This window comes from Balaenoptera ricei, chromosome 2, assembly GCF_028023285.1.
Source record: "Balaenoptera ricei isolate mBalRic1 chromosome 2, mBalRic1.hap2, whole genome shotgun sequence".
Classification (NCBI taxonomy): domain Eukaryota; kingdom Metazoa; phylum Chordata; class Mammalia; order Artiodactyla; family Balaenopteridae; genus Balaenoptera; species Balaenoptera ricei.
In genome coordinates this window covers 8,703,509-8,721,767 of record NC_082640.1, presented here as the reverse complement: position 1 = coordinate 8,721,767, position 18,259 = coordinate 8,703,509, and the positions used below count along the sequence as shown (strand labels likewise).

Sequence of the window (18,259 nt, the reverse complement as noted above, 5' to 3'; positions counted from 1 at the left end):
TTATACTGCCAACATTCAGAGGGTGAGATCTAGACCTCCTTCCACGCACAGGACAGTCCTGCCCAAGAAAACCGTCTCGGTTCAACAAACTGTCCCACTCGGATCAGCTGATAACTGGCGGCAAACTACATTTTAACATGTCTTAACATGGTCCTCATTCATTTATCCAAAATGAGCGATCGAGAGTCTACTTGGTGCCAGGTATTGTGCGCTGGGAACACAGGAAGCTCAAAGTCTTGCCCTGCAGGAATTCAAGCTGAGACTCAAGCGGTCAACAGAGGATCTCACGGGCAAGGCAGTTAGTAGAGGTGGTTGTAGGCAGGGACCAGCAGAGCAGATGCCAAGCCCACGGTATTGCAACATTCCAGGGGCACCTTCACACCGTGCAGCTTAAGCCTGCGAGGCCCTGGGGGCGGGGGCAGGGATACACACAAGGGCGTCCTATTCCCAAGTTAAACTTTAAAAGGGGGCCTGGGGACTTCCCTGGCGGTCCAGTGGTTAAGACTCCTCGCTTCCACTGCAGGGGGCGCAGGTTCGATCCCTGGTCCGGGAACTAAGATCCCGCAAGTCGTGTGGCTCGGCCAAAAATAAAGAAATAAATAAAAGGGGGGCCTGCTGTTAACCTCGTAAGAAAGGGAAAAAAATGTGTAATGAAAAGTAACTGTTTCATTGTCAGTGTTGGTGTATGTTACTCCTGCCATGTGAGGTCCAGGTAGCTACTGAGGAGGACGTGTAGATTTTCACCTCGTGCAGCCAGGACGGGAGCTGGGAGGTAAAAGAGGTGAATGATAAAGCTTCAAGATGGCTGATCTCGCTGCTTTATTTTTAATTTGAAATCGGGCTCCTGGCACATTCGCCAAGCATCCTTGGATGTTTGTGATATGACCAGCGTGGCGCTGGGCGGTGGGGACACAGAGATGACCATGAGGGAGCTTCCAACCCTGGGGGGCGAGACAGAAGTAAACTGGTAGTGCCTTCGCTTTGGTAGAGATACTGTGGAAGGAGAGGGGAGGGGGAAATCAGAGAAGACTGCCTGGAGGAGGTCAGCTTGGAGGCTTTAGGGATGAGAGAGCCAAGCAAAGCGGAGGGAGCATGGTGCAGGTGCGGGGTTGCCAGCAGAGGGGGTGGTCCGTGCAGCCACCGAGGCGAAGAGGTAAAGAGGGGAAGTGAGGCCGCTGCAGGAATGGGAAGTGGTTTGGTGGGAAGGGCAGTGTCAGGAATAAGCTTGAGGCAGGCAGGTGGCAGTTCATGCAGCGTCTTATCTGTCATCTGGGTCCTAATCTGAAAGCCACAGACAACCAGAGGTTCAGGCAAGGGGGCGATTCTCCAGGGGCCCTCCATGTGTCCCCTGCCTCAGTCACCATAGGTCCCGGCGTGCATCCTGCTACTGCGCTAACATTCCTTCCCAGGTAGTGTCCTCTCCAATAATCTATTACTTTCAAGAATAACAGACTTGTTGCATAAACGTCCTAGATCTATTTTCAACTTTGAGATGCAAAACACACTGTTCCGGAGTCTTTCTTTCACCTTATGGACGGCCGTGCTCTTTTCCTCCAAAAGGAAACATCCATATTCCCATGGGAACCAGGGAGGCTAAATTGTTAAGACATCTTCTTAGATTCTGTCCCTCATGAAGATTTCTTTGTGTTAGTGATACGGTCGTGATCGTTACTAGAAAAGCCAACTCTCACAACCCATCACACGTTTCACTTATACGGCGGTTGCTGAACCACACCGAGCTCTTATGAGAAACAGAAAGACAGGCGTGTGCAGTTGTGCGATGGGGTCGGGGCAGGGTTCCCAAACGGGCCATTCACCAAGGTCTGCTGCTGCTTACTGCATGGATTTTCTTAAATCCAGGTAGGAAAACTTGCTGCAGGTGGAGCCCGAGAACCAGACAATCAGTTCTAAACACGGGCTTACAAACAGGACAAGACAGTCTTCAGCCCCCTTATGAAGGTGTGCCAAGATCACAGCGGAGTACGGAGCCAGCAGAACATATGTTATTTTTCAGTTTGGGTTTGCAACATGATGCTGCTTTCATATGCGAGCTCCTCTCCTTTTTGGTGTTTTCTAGATTTGAAAAAAAAATTATATTTCGAGTTGTCTCTCACCCATCAACATCAGAAACCCCCAATTTCTACGCTAGTTTAGTACATGACCAAAGCTTCTTCGGTTAAATGAGGCATATCTTTGGCTCACGAACTGTCTCTAAAGTCTCAAGACGGTAGTATATTTTAAAGCAAATCTTCAGAGTCCTACGCAACCGTATGCAGTATACTCATGCAATGAGATAACGCAGATTTGAGTACCGATAATTTGGGTACCGACAGTGATCAAACAAAATGCTGTGCTAAGCGGTCTAAAGGATTCAAGACAGAATCCAGGTGCCACTTGCTCTGTGATCCTCCAATGTACATGAGGAGAGATGGGGCAAAAACGACCACAGTTCAACGTGGGAAGTGTTTGGGGTGACCTGGAGCACAGCAAAGGCACGTACAAAAATGAGGAACTACTAGGCAGTCCATGGTAAGTGCCATAGGAGAGCAGTGTTCCTATTTAGTGCTGAGGTGGCCAAGAAGAAAGCATAACCTCTAAGTCAGAGGAGAAGGGAGAAGGGGATAAAAATAAGAGTACAGCATTTTCTACTTTGAAAAAGTGTTTCACCGTATAGGACGTCCTGCACGCTGTCGGGGCATCTGATGAGGGACTCAGGACCACCACCAGTATTGCACTACGGAAGATAAAGGAAACCCAGGACCACCACCAGTATTTCATTATGGAAGATAAAGGAAACCCTCAAGAGTCTTGTCCAAGGTGTGCTGAACTGTTAACCTGAGATTCAAGCTGGGGTTTTCCGACCTTGGTGGATGTTAAACAAACCTTAGTTCCTTTCTTCCTAAATGGGTCCCGGGCTTCCCCGCGCCCAAGCCTTTGGCCGCCCCCTTTCCTTCTACCTGTGGTGGGGCCCCCTTTCTCTCCTGGAGGTCCTACTTTGCTGGGGGCGGGCAATTGGGTTCCAGGGAGGTAAGTCACATCAAAGTCGAAGATGGTGATGCAGATTAGGGGCAGACTGTGGATACTCAGGACTCAGTTAAGGGATTTCACCTTGGCCCTAGAATCCATGAGAAGGCAGTTAAGCCTCTGAGCCGGAGAGAGAATAATGAATTACATACTAAGATCAGCTCGTGTGGGCAGAACGGGACGGGGAGGACAGGCCGCTCTGGCTTAAGGAAAAGAGGACAGAACTAGATGTCAAAGCACCCGATTTAAAGCGGGGCCAGCTACTAATTCCTGTGTGACCTCGGGCAAGTCACTGTCATCTCTGAGCTCAGCTTCCCATTTGTCTAAGGGACATAACACCTACCTCATGGTGTGGTTATGATATTAACTCAGTGATTAATGGAAGTATGAGACAGGCCTAGCAGCAAAAGCTCCAGAACTTCAGGCAGTAAAGTAAGTGCTCTCCAAGGACAACTAAGTCTGCACCCACAGCTACAGAAGCACATCTACTTATGTGCACTTATACTGAAAGAAGCCATCAGTGTTTAGGTCTCAAGAGGCTCTCAAATTTGACTTTGCTTGCTCTTGTTTTTGAAGCCATTTTTGGACCCACAGTAGAACCAGATATACTTTCAGTGCCGCAGGAATTCTCGGAAACCATCTGGACAAGAGGCTTTTACACAGTGATGAGGGCACCCTGACAGTTCTGCAGAGGCCGGCAGAGGAGGGTGGGACATGGGACACGGTGCTCTGGGCTTCTTCTGCCTGCTCCTGGCTGCCCCACTCTTCTTCCACTTCTGTACATATTGGGGTCCCAGCCAGGAGTTCATTTGAACGAGCCTTTCCCGTGGTTAAGGGCACGGTTTTGGAGACAGACAGACCCTGGTTTGTATCCTGGTTCTGTCACTGAGTTACTTTGTGAAATCCTCAAATTCCTCGTCTGTGAAGTGGAAATAATAATATCTTTTATGGGACAAATAATGGGATAACAAAGTTCTTAGCATGGGGACTCCCGGGGAGCTCCAGTGGTCAGGACTCGGTGCTTTCACTGCCGCCGTGGCCCCGGGTTCAATCCCTGACCAGGGAACTAAGATCCCGCAAGCCGTGCGGTGCGGCCAAAAAAAACCAAAGAACAAAAAACAAAGTTCTTAGCATGGTACCTGACACACAGCAAACTCGATGAATGACACCTACTCTTGTTGGCTGCATTTCTAACCCGAAGAGAATTTCGAGACTCTGGGGACCCTGGTAGAGGCCGCTGTCATCAAGAAAGCCATTGAAAAGAGATTCAAAATATCGGAGATCTAGACCCTGCTCACTTGGCTTGGCTACTGCACCCTGAGCTTCATCTCCTGAAAGTTGTGTCACAGACTGAATGTTAAAAAGAACAACTAGACCAGGGCCTGACACATAATTGGAGTGCAATAAATATCTGAATGAATAAATGGACCAGACACCTGAAAAATAGACATGTTTCATATTTATCTATTGTAATAGTAAATCTAGAACAAAATCCAAATATAAAAAGAGATTTTATGAAATGTTTGTATTATAGTTATGAATAGTAAGTTCATTGTCTCATTAAAATACTTCCTAAAAGTGCCTTGCTGCCAGCTGAGGTCTCTCCGATGATCCTTGGGATTTGCCCGGCTCAACCAGGCGGAGGCAAAGGATCTTTGGACAGGAGACCTGGGTTTACTCCAGGTTCTGCTGCTTATGAGCAAGTCACTCAACTCTGAGCTTCAGTTTCTTCCTCTGGGGAATGGGAATAACAACACCGCCCAGCCTACCGCACGGGTCCACTGTAAAAGTCATGGGATGACAGATGCACCAGCGCCGGCCAAACTACGAAGTGCACCTGGCACTTAAAGTCCGATGACGGTGATGCTCGGCCCTCTGCCGAGACTCACATCACCCCTCCCACCTGGAACCTTCTCCAGCTCCCCTCTGCCGACCCAAATCCTCCCCTAGTTCAAGATCTCCCCCTTCCAGAGCTTTCTACCCGACCCTGAATGTGATCCTTCCCTTCCAGCTCTGCTTTTGCGCATTGCCCGGAAGGTTCACATTTGTGATTTATCACGCACACGCGCTGTTTGTGCTATGGGGTGTTTCCAGCTCAGGTGGACCTGCGTGGGGTCCCGGCTATGGCGCTTGTCCCTTGGGAGACCTGTGGCAGCCCACCTGACACCTCTGAGTCTCATCTACAAAAACAGGGATGGTGATAACCCTCACAGATTTGCTCTGAGGAGTAAATGAGATCCTTCACGTCAAGTACGCGACTTGACGCTGGGCACAGAGCAAGTACTCAGACAACCGCAGCTGTTACGGCGGACTGAATTTTGCTCCTTCACTGTGCCCTGAATTTGTCCTGTCACCCCAACTGGATTTTAATCCTTGAGGGCAGGGTCCCTGTCCTATCCACTTCTTTGGTTTCCCCTGACCCCACTGCCACTCTAGAAAAGTGCTGAGTTCGTCATATATTCTCAAAAAAACATCTGTTGAATGGATCAAAACGAATTAAGTTGTTTTTCTCCAAAATAGTGACCCAATCTTCATAGTGGCCCATCACGGCCAACTTGACAAAGCCAACGTCCACAGGGTAAAGTAACTTCTTCGGATCCTGTTATCAAGTTAAAAATGTGGGAGGAACGCCCAAAGCGCTCAGCCAAGCCATTCACACCATTGAGCTATCCTACCTCGCTGGATGTGCTGCATGAATCAACAGCCTGAAAATATTCCGAGGAAACTGATTTGAGGTGGGAACCTCTGCCAGATTCTGGAGCGTTCTCTTTCCCTGAGACGTGAAGTGTAATCTTATAGGCGCAGATAGTATCAAAGATGACGCATATGTACGTCTGAACTCAGAAGATCCCATACGGCATCCCGAGGGCCATGTGTGAGGAACGCGTTATAGGTGAAACAGTTCTGCTATTTTGCTAACAAACTCCCTTGGATGTCACAGACCTCACGCAGAATTCTGCGCCATGATGAGTAATATCACGGGTAGACTCAAGCCATTTACAAAACAAACGTGATTGACATTTGTGAATAAGAGCTATTAGCTAAATAAAAGTCCACTTTATTACACTGTCAACAACAGAATTCTGATTCTCATAAGCTATCAGTAACTATTCTCAATTACTCTCGAAATCGGGTTTGCGTCATCATTTTGCGCTGCCACTTTTTTTTTTTTTTTTTTCCAAACTGACCTGAAGATCACAAAAGAGAAATGTTCTTTGGGAACCATATCACACTTTTCCCAGAATGAGCAGAAGACTGAGAATAACCCAGGCATTTTCATGTTGGTCCATCTTTTGTCTCTTGATGTCAAAGGGCCTCCCTGACCAACAACTGAGAAACTTATCCCAAGCCTGGCCTTCCACTGATGGTCTCTTATCTCCCTGGACTCGCGCTGGGAAAAACGAAGCCAGGCCTGCCCCGTGGAGAGTTTACCTTTTACCGAATTCCGAGCGCTGGCATCTTCCTGTCCTGCATCCTTCACTCTCTCGTACCCAGAATCCACCTGCTATAGAGCGCCCTCACCATTTTCCAAGTAGGGAGCAGAAAGGGGGGAAAAGCCTGCTTTGTTGGAGATGAACGAAACCGAGGATGTGATGTTCTTTTTTATGATAAATGTACGTTTTTCTACTAATAGGCAAGTTCTTCATTTCAAATGGTCAGATCGAGTGGCGCTTTGATATATAGAATTCCAACCGATCGAGTTTAGGGAACTGAAAATACAGGATTCTGAGTAAGTTGAAGGAACTGAAGAGAGTACACAATCCAGGAATATCCTCCTGCTGGGTCTTAGCGTTTCGCTTGACTGTGAACGTTTTGGGTTCTAGACCTCTGAACAGTAAACAGGTGCCAAGAACAGTGCTGGCCTCAGTCATGCTCTCTGTCTGGATGGAAAGATTCACGTGCCTTTGGTGCTCACTTGTGGAAGAAATGCCATTACTTCCCTCCCCTTTTACCTCTACTTATTATCTGTTTGACTTCTCGGTCCTTTGCAACCCACCCGTGCTCTTCCTCAAAGCAAAAGAGTGAGAAAGCCCCACTGCCTGGCTTCCTCGTTGTTTTAATTGGCAGTACATTGGGTCTGAGCACACATCCTGCTTCCTTAAGACCTATCAACTCTCCCCAGAGATACGGCTATTCTGGCCCTTGCTTTTAATGGCTCCTGCCAGGACCGTCTCCCGTGTTCTGTTTCCTCGTGTGCGGCACCCAGCTCTCACCCTGCCCCTGGGGCTCAAGGAGGTATTGGGGATGGGCAAGGTGAAGGCCAAGCGCCATGATGTACCCTCCACTCCAACCTCACGGGTACTTCATTCTTCGTGGCAGAATCCTAAATCGTTTAATTTTTGGCTCATGGTCTGCAAATAACAAACTGCACGGGCAAGGCCCCTCAGGTACAGTATGTGCACCAAAAACCACACTTGGAAAGAGGGGCATCATCTTGGGGGACCTACTCATCCATCACGCAGCTACTCTTGTCGGATGGCCTCCAAGATGCTGCTTTGCTCTGCTTGGCCCTGGGGTGAGCTGGGAAGGAGGGTGGGGAGAGCAAAGCCTGGCTCTTCTCTCTGACCACCGATGCTGGTGTGAAATGAACACAAAGCCAGACAGATGAGGAGTGGCTCCGTGATCGCTAGTCCTATCAAGAGGTGGTTCGGCGGACAATCACACGTTTCTTTTCCTTCCGCTTTTTGGCTGGAGAGTTAATTTAATTTTGTCATGGCAGGATTAGCAACCAGGCCACAGAGGTGAAGGGACATTATCATCAGACAGCATATTAATCCTCTATCCCACCCAAGGCAGAGGCAAAACCAAACAAATAGCAGCTTCTTGGAAATTGAATTTCTGTTACCCAGATGTCAAAGATGTAATACCCCAATTACACAAACTATTGCCAGTGAAGCATGCCAGTGAATACGCAATGTAAATGGGGTGAACGCAGAGCCACAAAACTGCACGGTCAGCATCTGGCTCTGGGTGTGAGTGATAATTAGCACTGTGTGTAGACACTAATAAACATTTATGTCTGAAATTACAACTTTTAGCAATGTTAATAAGGGATATATTGGCAATCTGTAAAATAAAAGGTCTTGAAAAGAATGTCATACATTAAGCAATGGCAGACATTTCCCATTGTGGCACAATCTTTTTTTTTTCCTTCTCTCTAATTGCAAATGGCCATGCTGTTTTGCTGAGAAATTAACTGATATAAGAACCTACCTAAAAAAGTGGGTTGTGTCTCTTTGGCCTCCCCATTAACATCGGTGCTGAATTCTGAGATCTTATAGACCTCATGGTGATAATCTGGGGTGAGAAGACAACGAAAAATTAGAATTCTAATGACCTACAAGATATGAATAAGCAAGAAAGGCTAGCATCTCATTATACATAGTAGGTATAAGCTATACTTTAATTTATAAATATAATTTTCGAGAACTCGGCTAATCACAGAATTTGTAGTCACTGGTCATCCCTACAACTTTGCTTACTCTGGAGAAGTACACAGACTTGAAATTATTACTTTGACTTTAGAAAACGGCTCTGCTTGATCACACAGTTTTCACAGGAAATTTGGCCCACAGATGCCAATTACATACGAGGCTTCTTTTCTTCCAAATGACAAGTATGTTTACAAGGAATAGAAAGAACCTTGCCCAATCATAGGCCAGGGGAAGATGCCAAATTTATCTCTACAACACATTTTCATGAGTAGATGAATAGTATGCTTTAGAGTTACCTGGTACTCTCAGTTTACCCAGAAAAACCCCAGCCTTTGAGCAGCTTACAGGCAAGCACACATGAAAAATACTGATTTGTTATTTCAAGTATAGTATAATTTGGATAAGAAAGTGAGTCTTGCATTCAGCTACTGCACTTTAATATGCAACCGTTTATGTTCTAAAAATGCACCTGCAGAGCAGAGAGAAAAATCAGACCCATAATTTTTTTAAAAAAAGGAAAAAAACAAACTTGCTATGTCAGTCAAACTTTAAGACACAGTATTTTACAAGCTTCTCTATAGAGGCTACTGTGCTTTGGCAGTTGTCTGTTTCTAAAAAGTAGGATCGCTTAGGTAAGAAACTAGACTAGGTCCCTTGTTAACAGCGATTCCCTTTTTGGGGCCTTAGACCTCCCAGGACAAGGTCTACAAAACTCCTCTCACTTTTAAGATAAAGTAGTAGGTTCCCTGAGGTCATAAATAAGAAAGCAGCCTACATTCCAGAATGAATCAGATAGACCAACAGGCCAGTCAAATATGGAGGGACTTTTAAAGTACAAATGACTGAGCAATCAACACTGCTGGGGGAAAAAAATGTACGTAGAGACAAGGAAAAGCCAAATATTTTGAATACGTAAAACTACTTCAGGCTTTTTTCATTAAACAGTATCCAAGCTCAATCGGAGGAAACAGGAGTAGATCTCCAAAATGTCTATAATCAAACCATTTTCAGAGTAACCCAAAGCAGGCTTTACTGAATCTGCATCATAAGTTAGCTCAGCTTAGCTGGAAATTGCAATCGCCCTCGAATTTTCATCAGCTTACATGGGACTTCTCCAGGTTGTTAACACAATCGCCTTGCTCTCTGCTCTGATGCCCATGCTAGATAAAACAACAGAGGACCAAAGTGGACAGGTTCTCTGGTTTGGTTGTGACTTCAAGCTGATTCAAAGGCGATACTTAAACAGGATCATTCTAAACTCAATATTGGGACTTGTGACATGATGGGGAGAAAAAAGTCACCTGCCTCTAATTTAAGGTGACACGATGCATTTTGATAGACACATTTTTACGTCTGCCCTTAAGTTCTCATCGTTTTTCGAAGTCACATCAGGAAAAACAGAGACTCTTAACAAGTCACTGACCACAGGCAGGACTATTCAACTTTCCCCTCGCCTGATGAAATAAACCCAAGCCCAGAGACTGCTGTGTACACCTGTTAAATCGTCAAGGGTCGGCTGGATTTTTTTTTTTTTTTTAATGATACTTACCTGACGGATAAGTGATCTATTCGAAAACACCTTTCCAGGCCAAATAACGTACCCAGAAAAGATGCTGAATGTCAACAATTCTTATTTGGGCTTGGACACCTAACGAGCGTCTTTCTCCATCTTCCAAACGCCACCAGCACCTTTCTTCCTCCTCTTTGGGGGTTGGAAAACACACCGACCCCCAACCCACCACAAGCACTGGTCCGGGTTGGTGTCCGCACGGCCTGATGGAGCGGCGTCCTCCCCCACCCCGCCGCCGAGCCACAGGAGTGGAATACCAAAGAAGGCTCTCCGCGCCCCAAGTGTCATTGTTTGCTAATTTCCTGATGTGCCCTCCGACTTGTTTACGCGGAATCACATCCTGCCTCCCCCCCGGCACAACTTTCCTCGTCGCCCGGTGTGGGCGGCCGCAGCCCCCCTTCGGGAGGGGGCCGGGGGGTCCCGGGAGCCCCGGGCCCCCGGGACTTGGCTGCGCGGCCCGGGCGACGGGCAAGGGGCCGGGGGCTGTTTACGCGGCGCCAAGTCCTCGCTCCGCCGCCCGCACGCCCCCCGCCCGGCCCGGCCCGGCCCGCCGCTTACCTCGGCTCACCAGTTTGAAGCTCTGGGATTTCCTGCTCCGCTTCCTCTCCGAGAACTCCATGGTGCGGCGGGCAGGCGGGCAGGGCAGGGGCTGCGGCCGGGAGCGGCCGGCCGGCCGGGCGGAGGGAAGGAGGGAGCGGCGGCCGAGGCGGCGGCGGCGGCGGCGGCGGCGCTGGCTCTTGTCACCCGGCAGCGGGAGCGCGGGGACCTAGGTCCGTCTCTTGGATCCGCAGGGGGGAGGCACAAGCAAGGGAAAAACCACTCGAGCCCGCCGGGGGCTGCGGCCGGCGGGGCCCGGCGGGAGGCGCTCTCCCGGGAGAAGTTGCCCCCTCCTGGCCGCCGCTCAGCGCGCCCCCCGACCCCGGCTCATCCCCGGCTGCCGGGCGAGACGCCGCCGGAGCCGAACTTTCCGTTGGGGAGCGCGTAGCTGGGGGCGGGGGGGGCGGGGAGGGCGGGCCGGGGCTGCCGGCGCTCTGGGCGCTCGCCGCGGGCCGGCCTGGGCGCAGCTCCGGACGCGGCGGCGGCGGCGGCGGCGGCGAGCGCGGCCCCGGGGACGCGGCGGGCGGGCCGAGGGCGGCGGCGGCGGCGGCGGGGTGCCAGCCGGGTCGGGGCGCTGACCGCCCCCGCGGGAGGAGGGGCGCCGGGAGGAGGCGGCGCCGCCGGGACCCCAGGGCCACCTGCTGGCGGAGCGCGGCCGCCGCCGTCCCCGGGGACCCGGGCCGCCGCCACCCACCGGCCTGGCCTCGAGGAGGAGCCGGAGGCCGCGGCGCTTTCGGCCCGGCCGGCCGGCCCTCCCGTCCCTCCAGGACCGAGGGCCCTGCCCGGCGCGGGGGTCCGGCCGCCGGCGCCGCGGGGGTCGGCGAGTCGGGGCGCGGCTGCCCGGGGGGCCCGACTCCGGGCCCCGAGCTCGCCTGCGTCTCCTCGCCGCTCCCCGGGGCCGATCTCGTTCTCAACAGCCCTGGGTGTCGGGGACCCTCCTGGCCAGCCCACTCCCCGCCTTGAGATTCCGGGTGCGCGAGGGCCAGACTCACTGGTTTCAGGCAAGTTTTAGGGGGGAAAAAAAAAAAATCAACCGAAACCCAAAAACTTACCCATCAGCGCTCTGCAAGGAAAAGAGCTTTCAGAATTGACTGATGAGTCGAGTATGGAAAAGAGTGAGCTTCAGTTCTTTACCCCAATACGAGTAAGGTTGTAGGAAGATCGGGAGTTATGTTCAAGGAGAGAACTTGAAATGGGGGCTTTGGGGAGGGTAGAAGGGGTGAGCGGTGCGACGTCAGGGGGTGCCCAAGCGCTCTGCTGACTTCTTAGGGAAGAAATGGCCAAGGCAGGTGCAGAGAGCTATGCCTTTTGATGTGACAATGCCAGAATAATTGGCGGAAACCGAAAGCTTGTGTTAGTTTTATACAATATTCTTTTCTAGGGAGCTAAGAGCACACCATTGCTTTCTCACAACAACGTTATTGTGGGAATGGAAGAGAATTCTATACCACCTGGGACTGGCGGGACAGAAATGTGATCCGACGAGCTTAAAAGTACCGCCACCAAACTGATCATCTCTAGACCAGCACACAAAGAGAGTAGACAGATGGACAACCCATCCAGCACTGTGACAAGTTCAGGTGGCCTCAAAAGAGTAGAGAGGAATAAGGGGAGAGGGTATGTTGATAAATGTGGTAACAGGTTCCATTGCGAGTCTCGCTCAAATGAGACAGCAACCAGAGTAAACATATACACACCAGGAAATTAAATCAAGGAGCAAGGTAACCCAGCAACGAGTGGAAGCAGAGCCTGGTATGCCTTCTGAGGTCTTATGTTAGGTGGCCTGTATGTGCCAAGTGGGGAGGCTGGTTTTACCTGGCTTGGAGGTGAGAAAGAGGACCATTCACTGAGTTCGCTAAAGCAAACCCTTAAATAAGAGGTTCTTTACTTTTTTGGTCACTGTCTCCTTGGAGATTATGTTCAGAGCTCAGGGCCTTTTCCAAGAAGATATGTGCAGGACAAAATTTTGTATAGATTTTTTGGAGTTCTAAAAGGTGGCAGAAGGGATTAACGTGATAACAAGGGTTGATCAACTACCGTGTTTGGTTCTCTACCATTTTTTTCCCCTTTCTTTAAAACCAAGCACCTAAAGATGTTTTGAAGATTTCTAAAGAAACAAAGCGTATGAAGCTGCTCCCTGGGCTGGGACCCTTTCTTTCTTTTTTTGTAATGCCTTTAAAAATGTTATTCCAGGAATTCCCTGGTGGCACAGTGGTTAATAATCCACCTGCCAAGGCAGGGGACACGGGTTCGAGCCCTGGTCCGGGAAGATCCCACATGCCATGGAGCAACTAAGCCCGTGCGCCACAACTACTGAGCCTGCGCTCTAGAGACCGTGAGCCACAACTACTGAAGCCCGTGCACCTAGAGCCCGTGCTCCTCAACAAGAGAAGCCACCGCAATGAGAAGCACACGCACCACAAGGGAGAGTAGCCCCCGCTCGCCGCAACTAGAGAAAGCCCGCATGCAGCAACAAAGACCCAACGCAGCCAAAGATAAACAAATAAAATAAATAAAAACAAACAAACAAAAATGTTATTCCAGAAGCCACAAGGCTGAGCACTGTACTGATTGAGGAACATTTAGGATCGTTCATGCCTTGGAGCATACAATGAGATTTTTATTATGCTTAAGCTATGATAAAATCATTGAAGGTGACATACCAGGAAGCACATCCCTAGGGGGATATTAACAACTTAGCATTTTCAGTTCAAGTGGGAATATGAATTCCATTTGCTTAAGAAAATAATTCTGATACAGTTAAGAAAAAATGTTTCATTGTGATAATGTTTTAAAATAATGATCATTCTCCCTGACCCTTTTTCCTGGCTCAACAAAAATGGTCTGTGAGCAAGTTGGTCTCCAGAGGCCATAGGTCAGGCCTGTCCTATTAACATGTAGAGAAAATCAACAAATATTTCTTTATTCTCCACCATGCCTTTATATAACAAAAAGGTATATATTCATAATTAGCATTAAGTAAAGATAAATTATGATGTTTAATTAGAAAGAGGTTGCTTCAAGTGGTAGGTAATAGTTGCTTGGGCTGCCATAACAAAATACAGTAGATGGGGTGGTTTCAAAAATTGAAATTTACTTTCTCATAGTTCTGAAGGCTAGAAGTCCCAGATCAAAGTCTGGCAGGGTCAGTTCCTAGTGAGGGCTCTCTTCCTGGCATGGAGATGGCCGCCTTGCAGTGACCTCACACGGTGGAGAGAAAGACAGCTCTGATCTCTTCCTTTCCTTATAAGAACATTAATCCCATCATCAGTGCCCCACCCTCATGACCTCATCTAAACCTAATTACCTCCTGAAGGCCCCACCTCTCAATACCATCCCATTTGGGGGCTAGGGCTTCAACATAAGAGTTTGGGGACAAGGGACACAGTTCAGTTTGTAGCAGTATTGTTTTTGGTTAATTGAATATAGTTTTTGTGTTGGGGTGTTCTGGATAGTCCTGTAGGAGATGTACTAAGGTCACGTCTCTGTTTCAATAGTTCAAGTTTCCCCACAGGTTTTAGAACCGCAGGTTTACATATTATTAAAGCTCAGGGAAAACTGGTCAAATATTCCATGACTTCAGGTAGGCCAAATATCATATGACCATTCTAAAACTCAGTTGATTATAAAGATTAAATGTAGGTTTTAATCTCTGACATAAGACAGGTAAATTGGCCAGAGAACATTTAAGCAATCTTAACCCTAATTTTTAAAACTCCATTTCTGAAAACTCTGTCCTGAGAAGAATAGCATTATGAAGATCTCCATCTTTATTTACAGCCCTGCTGTCCAATAACAATATAATGCAAGCCATAAATTAAATTTAAAGTTTTGTAGTAGCCACATTTTTAAAAAGTAAAAACAGGTTAAATTTATTTGAATAATATATCTTATTTAACCCAGTATATTAGACATACTATCATTTTGACATGTAATCAATATAAAAATATCAAGGAGATCATTTACATTCTTTTTCTGTGTACACTGTCTTGAAAATGGTGTGTATTTTACACTTAGAGGACAAACCAATTCAGATTAGCCAAATTCAAGTATTTAATAGCTACATAAGGCCAGTGCTACCACATTAGGTGGCTCAGATTTAGAGGAATTATATGATTTCAACCATGCTGTGTACATAGATATGACTACACCTGGTTATTGTTTAACCCTCAAAACGAAGCAGATAAGCAGGATGGTATTAGGGCTTGAGGCTGTTTATAAATCTTTGATTGGAGTCTCTGGAATTGAAAATCCTGTAAGTAGATTCTGAATCCTTCAGGAAGATTTAATAAGTATTAACTTTTCATTTTATGATGATTGCCCTTCAGAAGGGTCATAGAAAGAATAAGAGGCGGCCCTCCTTGAGCCTCAGTTTATCAATTTGTTGCTGGCATAACTCAAGTTTCCACTTTCATTTACTTTATGGGTTTAGCGACTGTAACTTAAAAGACAGGAGGTAGTATCTGTAAGAGATTACTTAAGTGAAAATGAGATCTTGGAATGTGCCACCCAAAATGTTACCTTATATTTATATGAGGCTTCTCTTATAGGAACTCAAGAATACTTACACATTATCTCATGCTCTTAATTGCTATAGGAGGTTGGTAGATATTAATATTCCAATTTTGCAAATGAGGAAAATCAGTTTTCCTAAGACCATTTTTTAGTGAAACTCGAATGCCATACCGGTTTCCTGACTCTTAAATATGATATGTTAACCTTACTACCTTTCTGCCATTTCTTTAAGATAAAAATTTAATGTTCTTTTTTTATTAAGATCTAACATATATAGTAAAGAACATGCCTCTTAAGTGTACACCTCAATCAATTTCTTTTGCTTCCGTCTGCATCCGTATAACCGCCCTCCCTCCAGGTTAAGATCTAGAATACTTCCAGCACACCAGTCAGCTCCCCTGTGGGAGCCGCTCCCCTCCCAGCAGGTAACCCTCACAAGGATGCCACAGGTCTAACCTCTACCACTATAGCTTGGTTTCACGTGTTCTTGAACTTCATAAAAATGGCATCATACAGTGTGTACCATTTTGTGTCAGACTTCTTTTGTTCAACGTTCGGTCTGCGAGGTTCATTTCTGTTGTTGGGTACAGTAGGAGTTCATTCTTTTTCTTTGCTCTATATTAGTTCATTCTATAAACATACCACAAATTTTTATCCATTCTACTCTTGATGGATATTCTTGTACATTTCAGTGTGTATCTTTTGGTGGACATAAGCACATGTTATCTTGTGTATATGTTCATGAGTGGAATTTCTGAATTATAGTATATATATATATATGTGTATATGTTTGGCTTTAGTAGGTACTGTAAAATAGTTTTCCTAAGTAGTTGTACCAATTTGCACTCTCACCAGCAGTGTATGAGAGCGCTAGCTGTCCCTTATCTTCACCAACACTTGGTATTATCAGGGTGTAGTGGTATACCATTGTCTCACTGGGGTTTTAACTTGCAGTGACATTAAGCACATTTTCATGTGCTTGTCGGTCACTTGGACATCCTCTTCTGTGATGGACCTGTTCAAGTCTCTTGGCCGTTTAAAACTTTTTGAGTTGTTGGTCTTTTTCATTAATTTGAAGGAGTTCTTTCTATATTCTGGATATAAATCCTTTGTAGAATATTTATATTACAAATGTCTTCTAATCTGTAGCTTGTATTTTCATTCTGAACGTTCTTAACATTCTGAAATTTAAAGAAAGTGGGTTTACAGTTGACCCTTGAACAACTCAGGGGTTAGGGGCGCTGACCCTCGGCGCAGTCAGAAATCTGAATGTAACTTACAGTCCGCTTTCTGTATATGCGGTTCCTCCGTATCTGTGGTTCCTCTACATCAGAGGTTCTGCAACCGAGGATTTAACCAACTGCGGGTCATGCAGCACTGTAACACTACTGGAAAAAATCCAAGTACAGTATACGTGGAGCTGTGCTGTTAAAATCAGTGTTGCTCAAGGATCAACCGTATAGATCTTTTTATATCACGTTAAGAAATTATTTTCTAGGGAATTCCCCGGTGGTCCAGTGGTAAGGACTCCGTACTTTCACTGCTGAGGGTGTGGGTTCGATCCCAGGTTGGGGAACTAAGATCCTGCAAGCTGCGTGGCACGGCCAAAAAAAAAAAAAGAAAAAGAAATTATTTTCTATATGCATGCTTTTCTTTTAAACTTGAATTTGTCAATATATTAGTTTCCTGAGGCTGCTGTAACAAATTACCACAAACTTGGTGGCTTAAAATTGTGGTAATTTGTTCTCTCACAGTTCTGGGGGCCAGAAGTCAGAAATCCATCCCACTGGGCCCAAATTCAGGTGGCAACAGGGCTGTGCTCCCTCCAGAGGCTGTGGAGGGGAACTTTTCTTGGCCTCTTTCTGGGCCTTGCCTCCCTAGCTTCTGGAGGCTGCAGGCACTCCTTCACTTGTGGCCGCATCCCTGCAGTCTCTGCCTCTGTCTTCACGACACCTTCTCTGTGTGTGTGAAGTCTCACTCTACCTGTCTCTCTCTCTTTTTTTTAATAAATTTATTATTTTATTTTATTTTTGGCTGCGTTGGGTCTTCATTGCTGCACGTGGGCTTTCTCTAGTTGTGGCGATTGGGAGGCTACTCTTCGTTGTGGTGCACGGGCTTCTCATTGCAGTGGCTTCTCTTGTTGCAGAGCACAGGCTCTAGGCGCGTGGGCTTCAGTAGTTGCAGCATGCGGGCTCAGTAGTTGTGGCTCGCGGGCTCTAGAGCGCAGGCTTAGTAGCTGTGGTGCACGGGCTTAGTTGCTCTGCGGCATGTGGGGATCTTCCCGTACCAGGGCTCGAACCCATGTCCCCTGCATTGGCAGGCGGATTCTCAACCACTGTGCCACCAGGGAAGCCCTCTGCCTGTCTCTTATAAGGACTCTTATGATGGCATTTAGAGCCACCCTGATTCTCCAGGATAATCTCTGTGCCTCAGGATCCTCAACTTAACCACATCTGCAAAGACCCTTTTTCCATATAAGGTCATATGCACAGGCTCCAAGAATTAGGACGTGGGTCTTTTTGGTCTCCTTGTCAGATTGACTCCAGAGCAACTAAACTTCAAGACAAGACGGTGGTATTATAGACAAAGTTCTGGCTGGGAGTTGGGAGACCTTAGTACAACTACCCATGTAAATTTTTAATGTCTCCAGGCCTCAGTTTCTATATCTACAGGAATAATAGCACATGGCTTATTCCCTCTACAAAGTTGTTTGGGTAAAATCCTGCATGTGAAAGTGATTTGAAATATTAAAATCTATGGTAATGGTTTTAGTCTGTGCCATACTTGAGGAGGTGCAATTGAGTACCTTACTTCTGTATCACAATTCTCATCTTTGCCATTGAATGAAATTCCTAGGTAAGTAAATTCTTCCTGTGGCATTAGTGGTGCCCAGGCCATAGGGGAAGTTAACCTGGATTTTCTCCCAAATGTTTGAGACAACATAGCATTGAAGTTTGGAGTGTGTCCTCTGTTATCAGACCTCCTGGCTTTGAAGTCCAGCTTGATTGCTTCCTAGTGGCACCATCTTGGCCAGTTCGGGGTCTGATATAATACGGCATCCTCCCAGCGCTATATCGGGACAATTTAATGTGAAGAACTCCTAACCAGTAGAAGGAGC

General features: G+C 47.1%; 1 protein-coding gene across 5 annotated transcripts in view; it reads right to left on the bottom strand.

The window, feature by feature from the left end:
• Positions 1–11,043, bottom strand: part of BEND7 (BEN domain containing 7) — a 76,814-nt gene extending 65,771 nt beyond the window's left edge. For 3 of the 5 annotated variants that reach the window (XM_059910545.1, XM_059910554.1, XM_059910537.1), the window contains exons 1-2: positions 10,588–11,043; positions 8,239–8,322 (exon numbers count right to left, since the gene is read on the bottom strand). In XM_059910545.1, coding sequence (XP_059766528.1) covers positions 8,239–8,322; positions 10,588–10,648 — 145 coding nt within the window. In that variant the 5' untranslated portion in view covers positions 10,649–11,043. The remainder of the gene's footprint in view (positions 1–8,238; positions 8,323–10,587) is intronic. The other 2 variants (XM_059910572.1, XM_059910563.1) reach the window with 2 other exon arrangements.
• Positions 11,044–18,259: the final 7,216 nt, after the last annotated feature.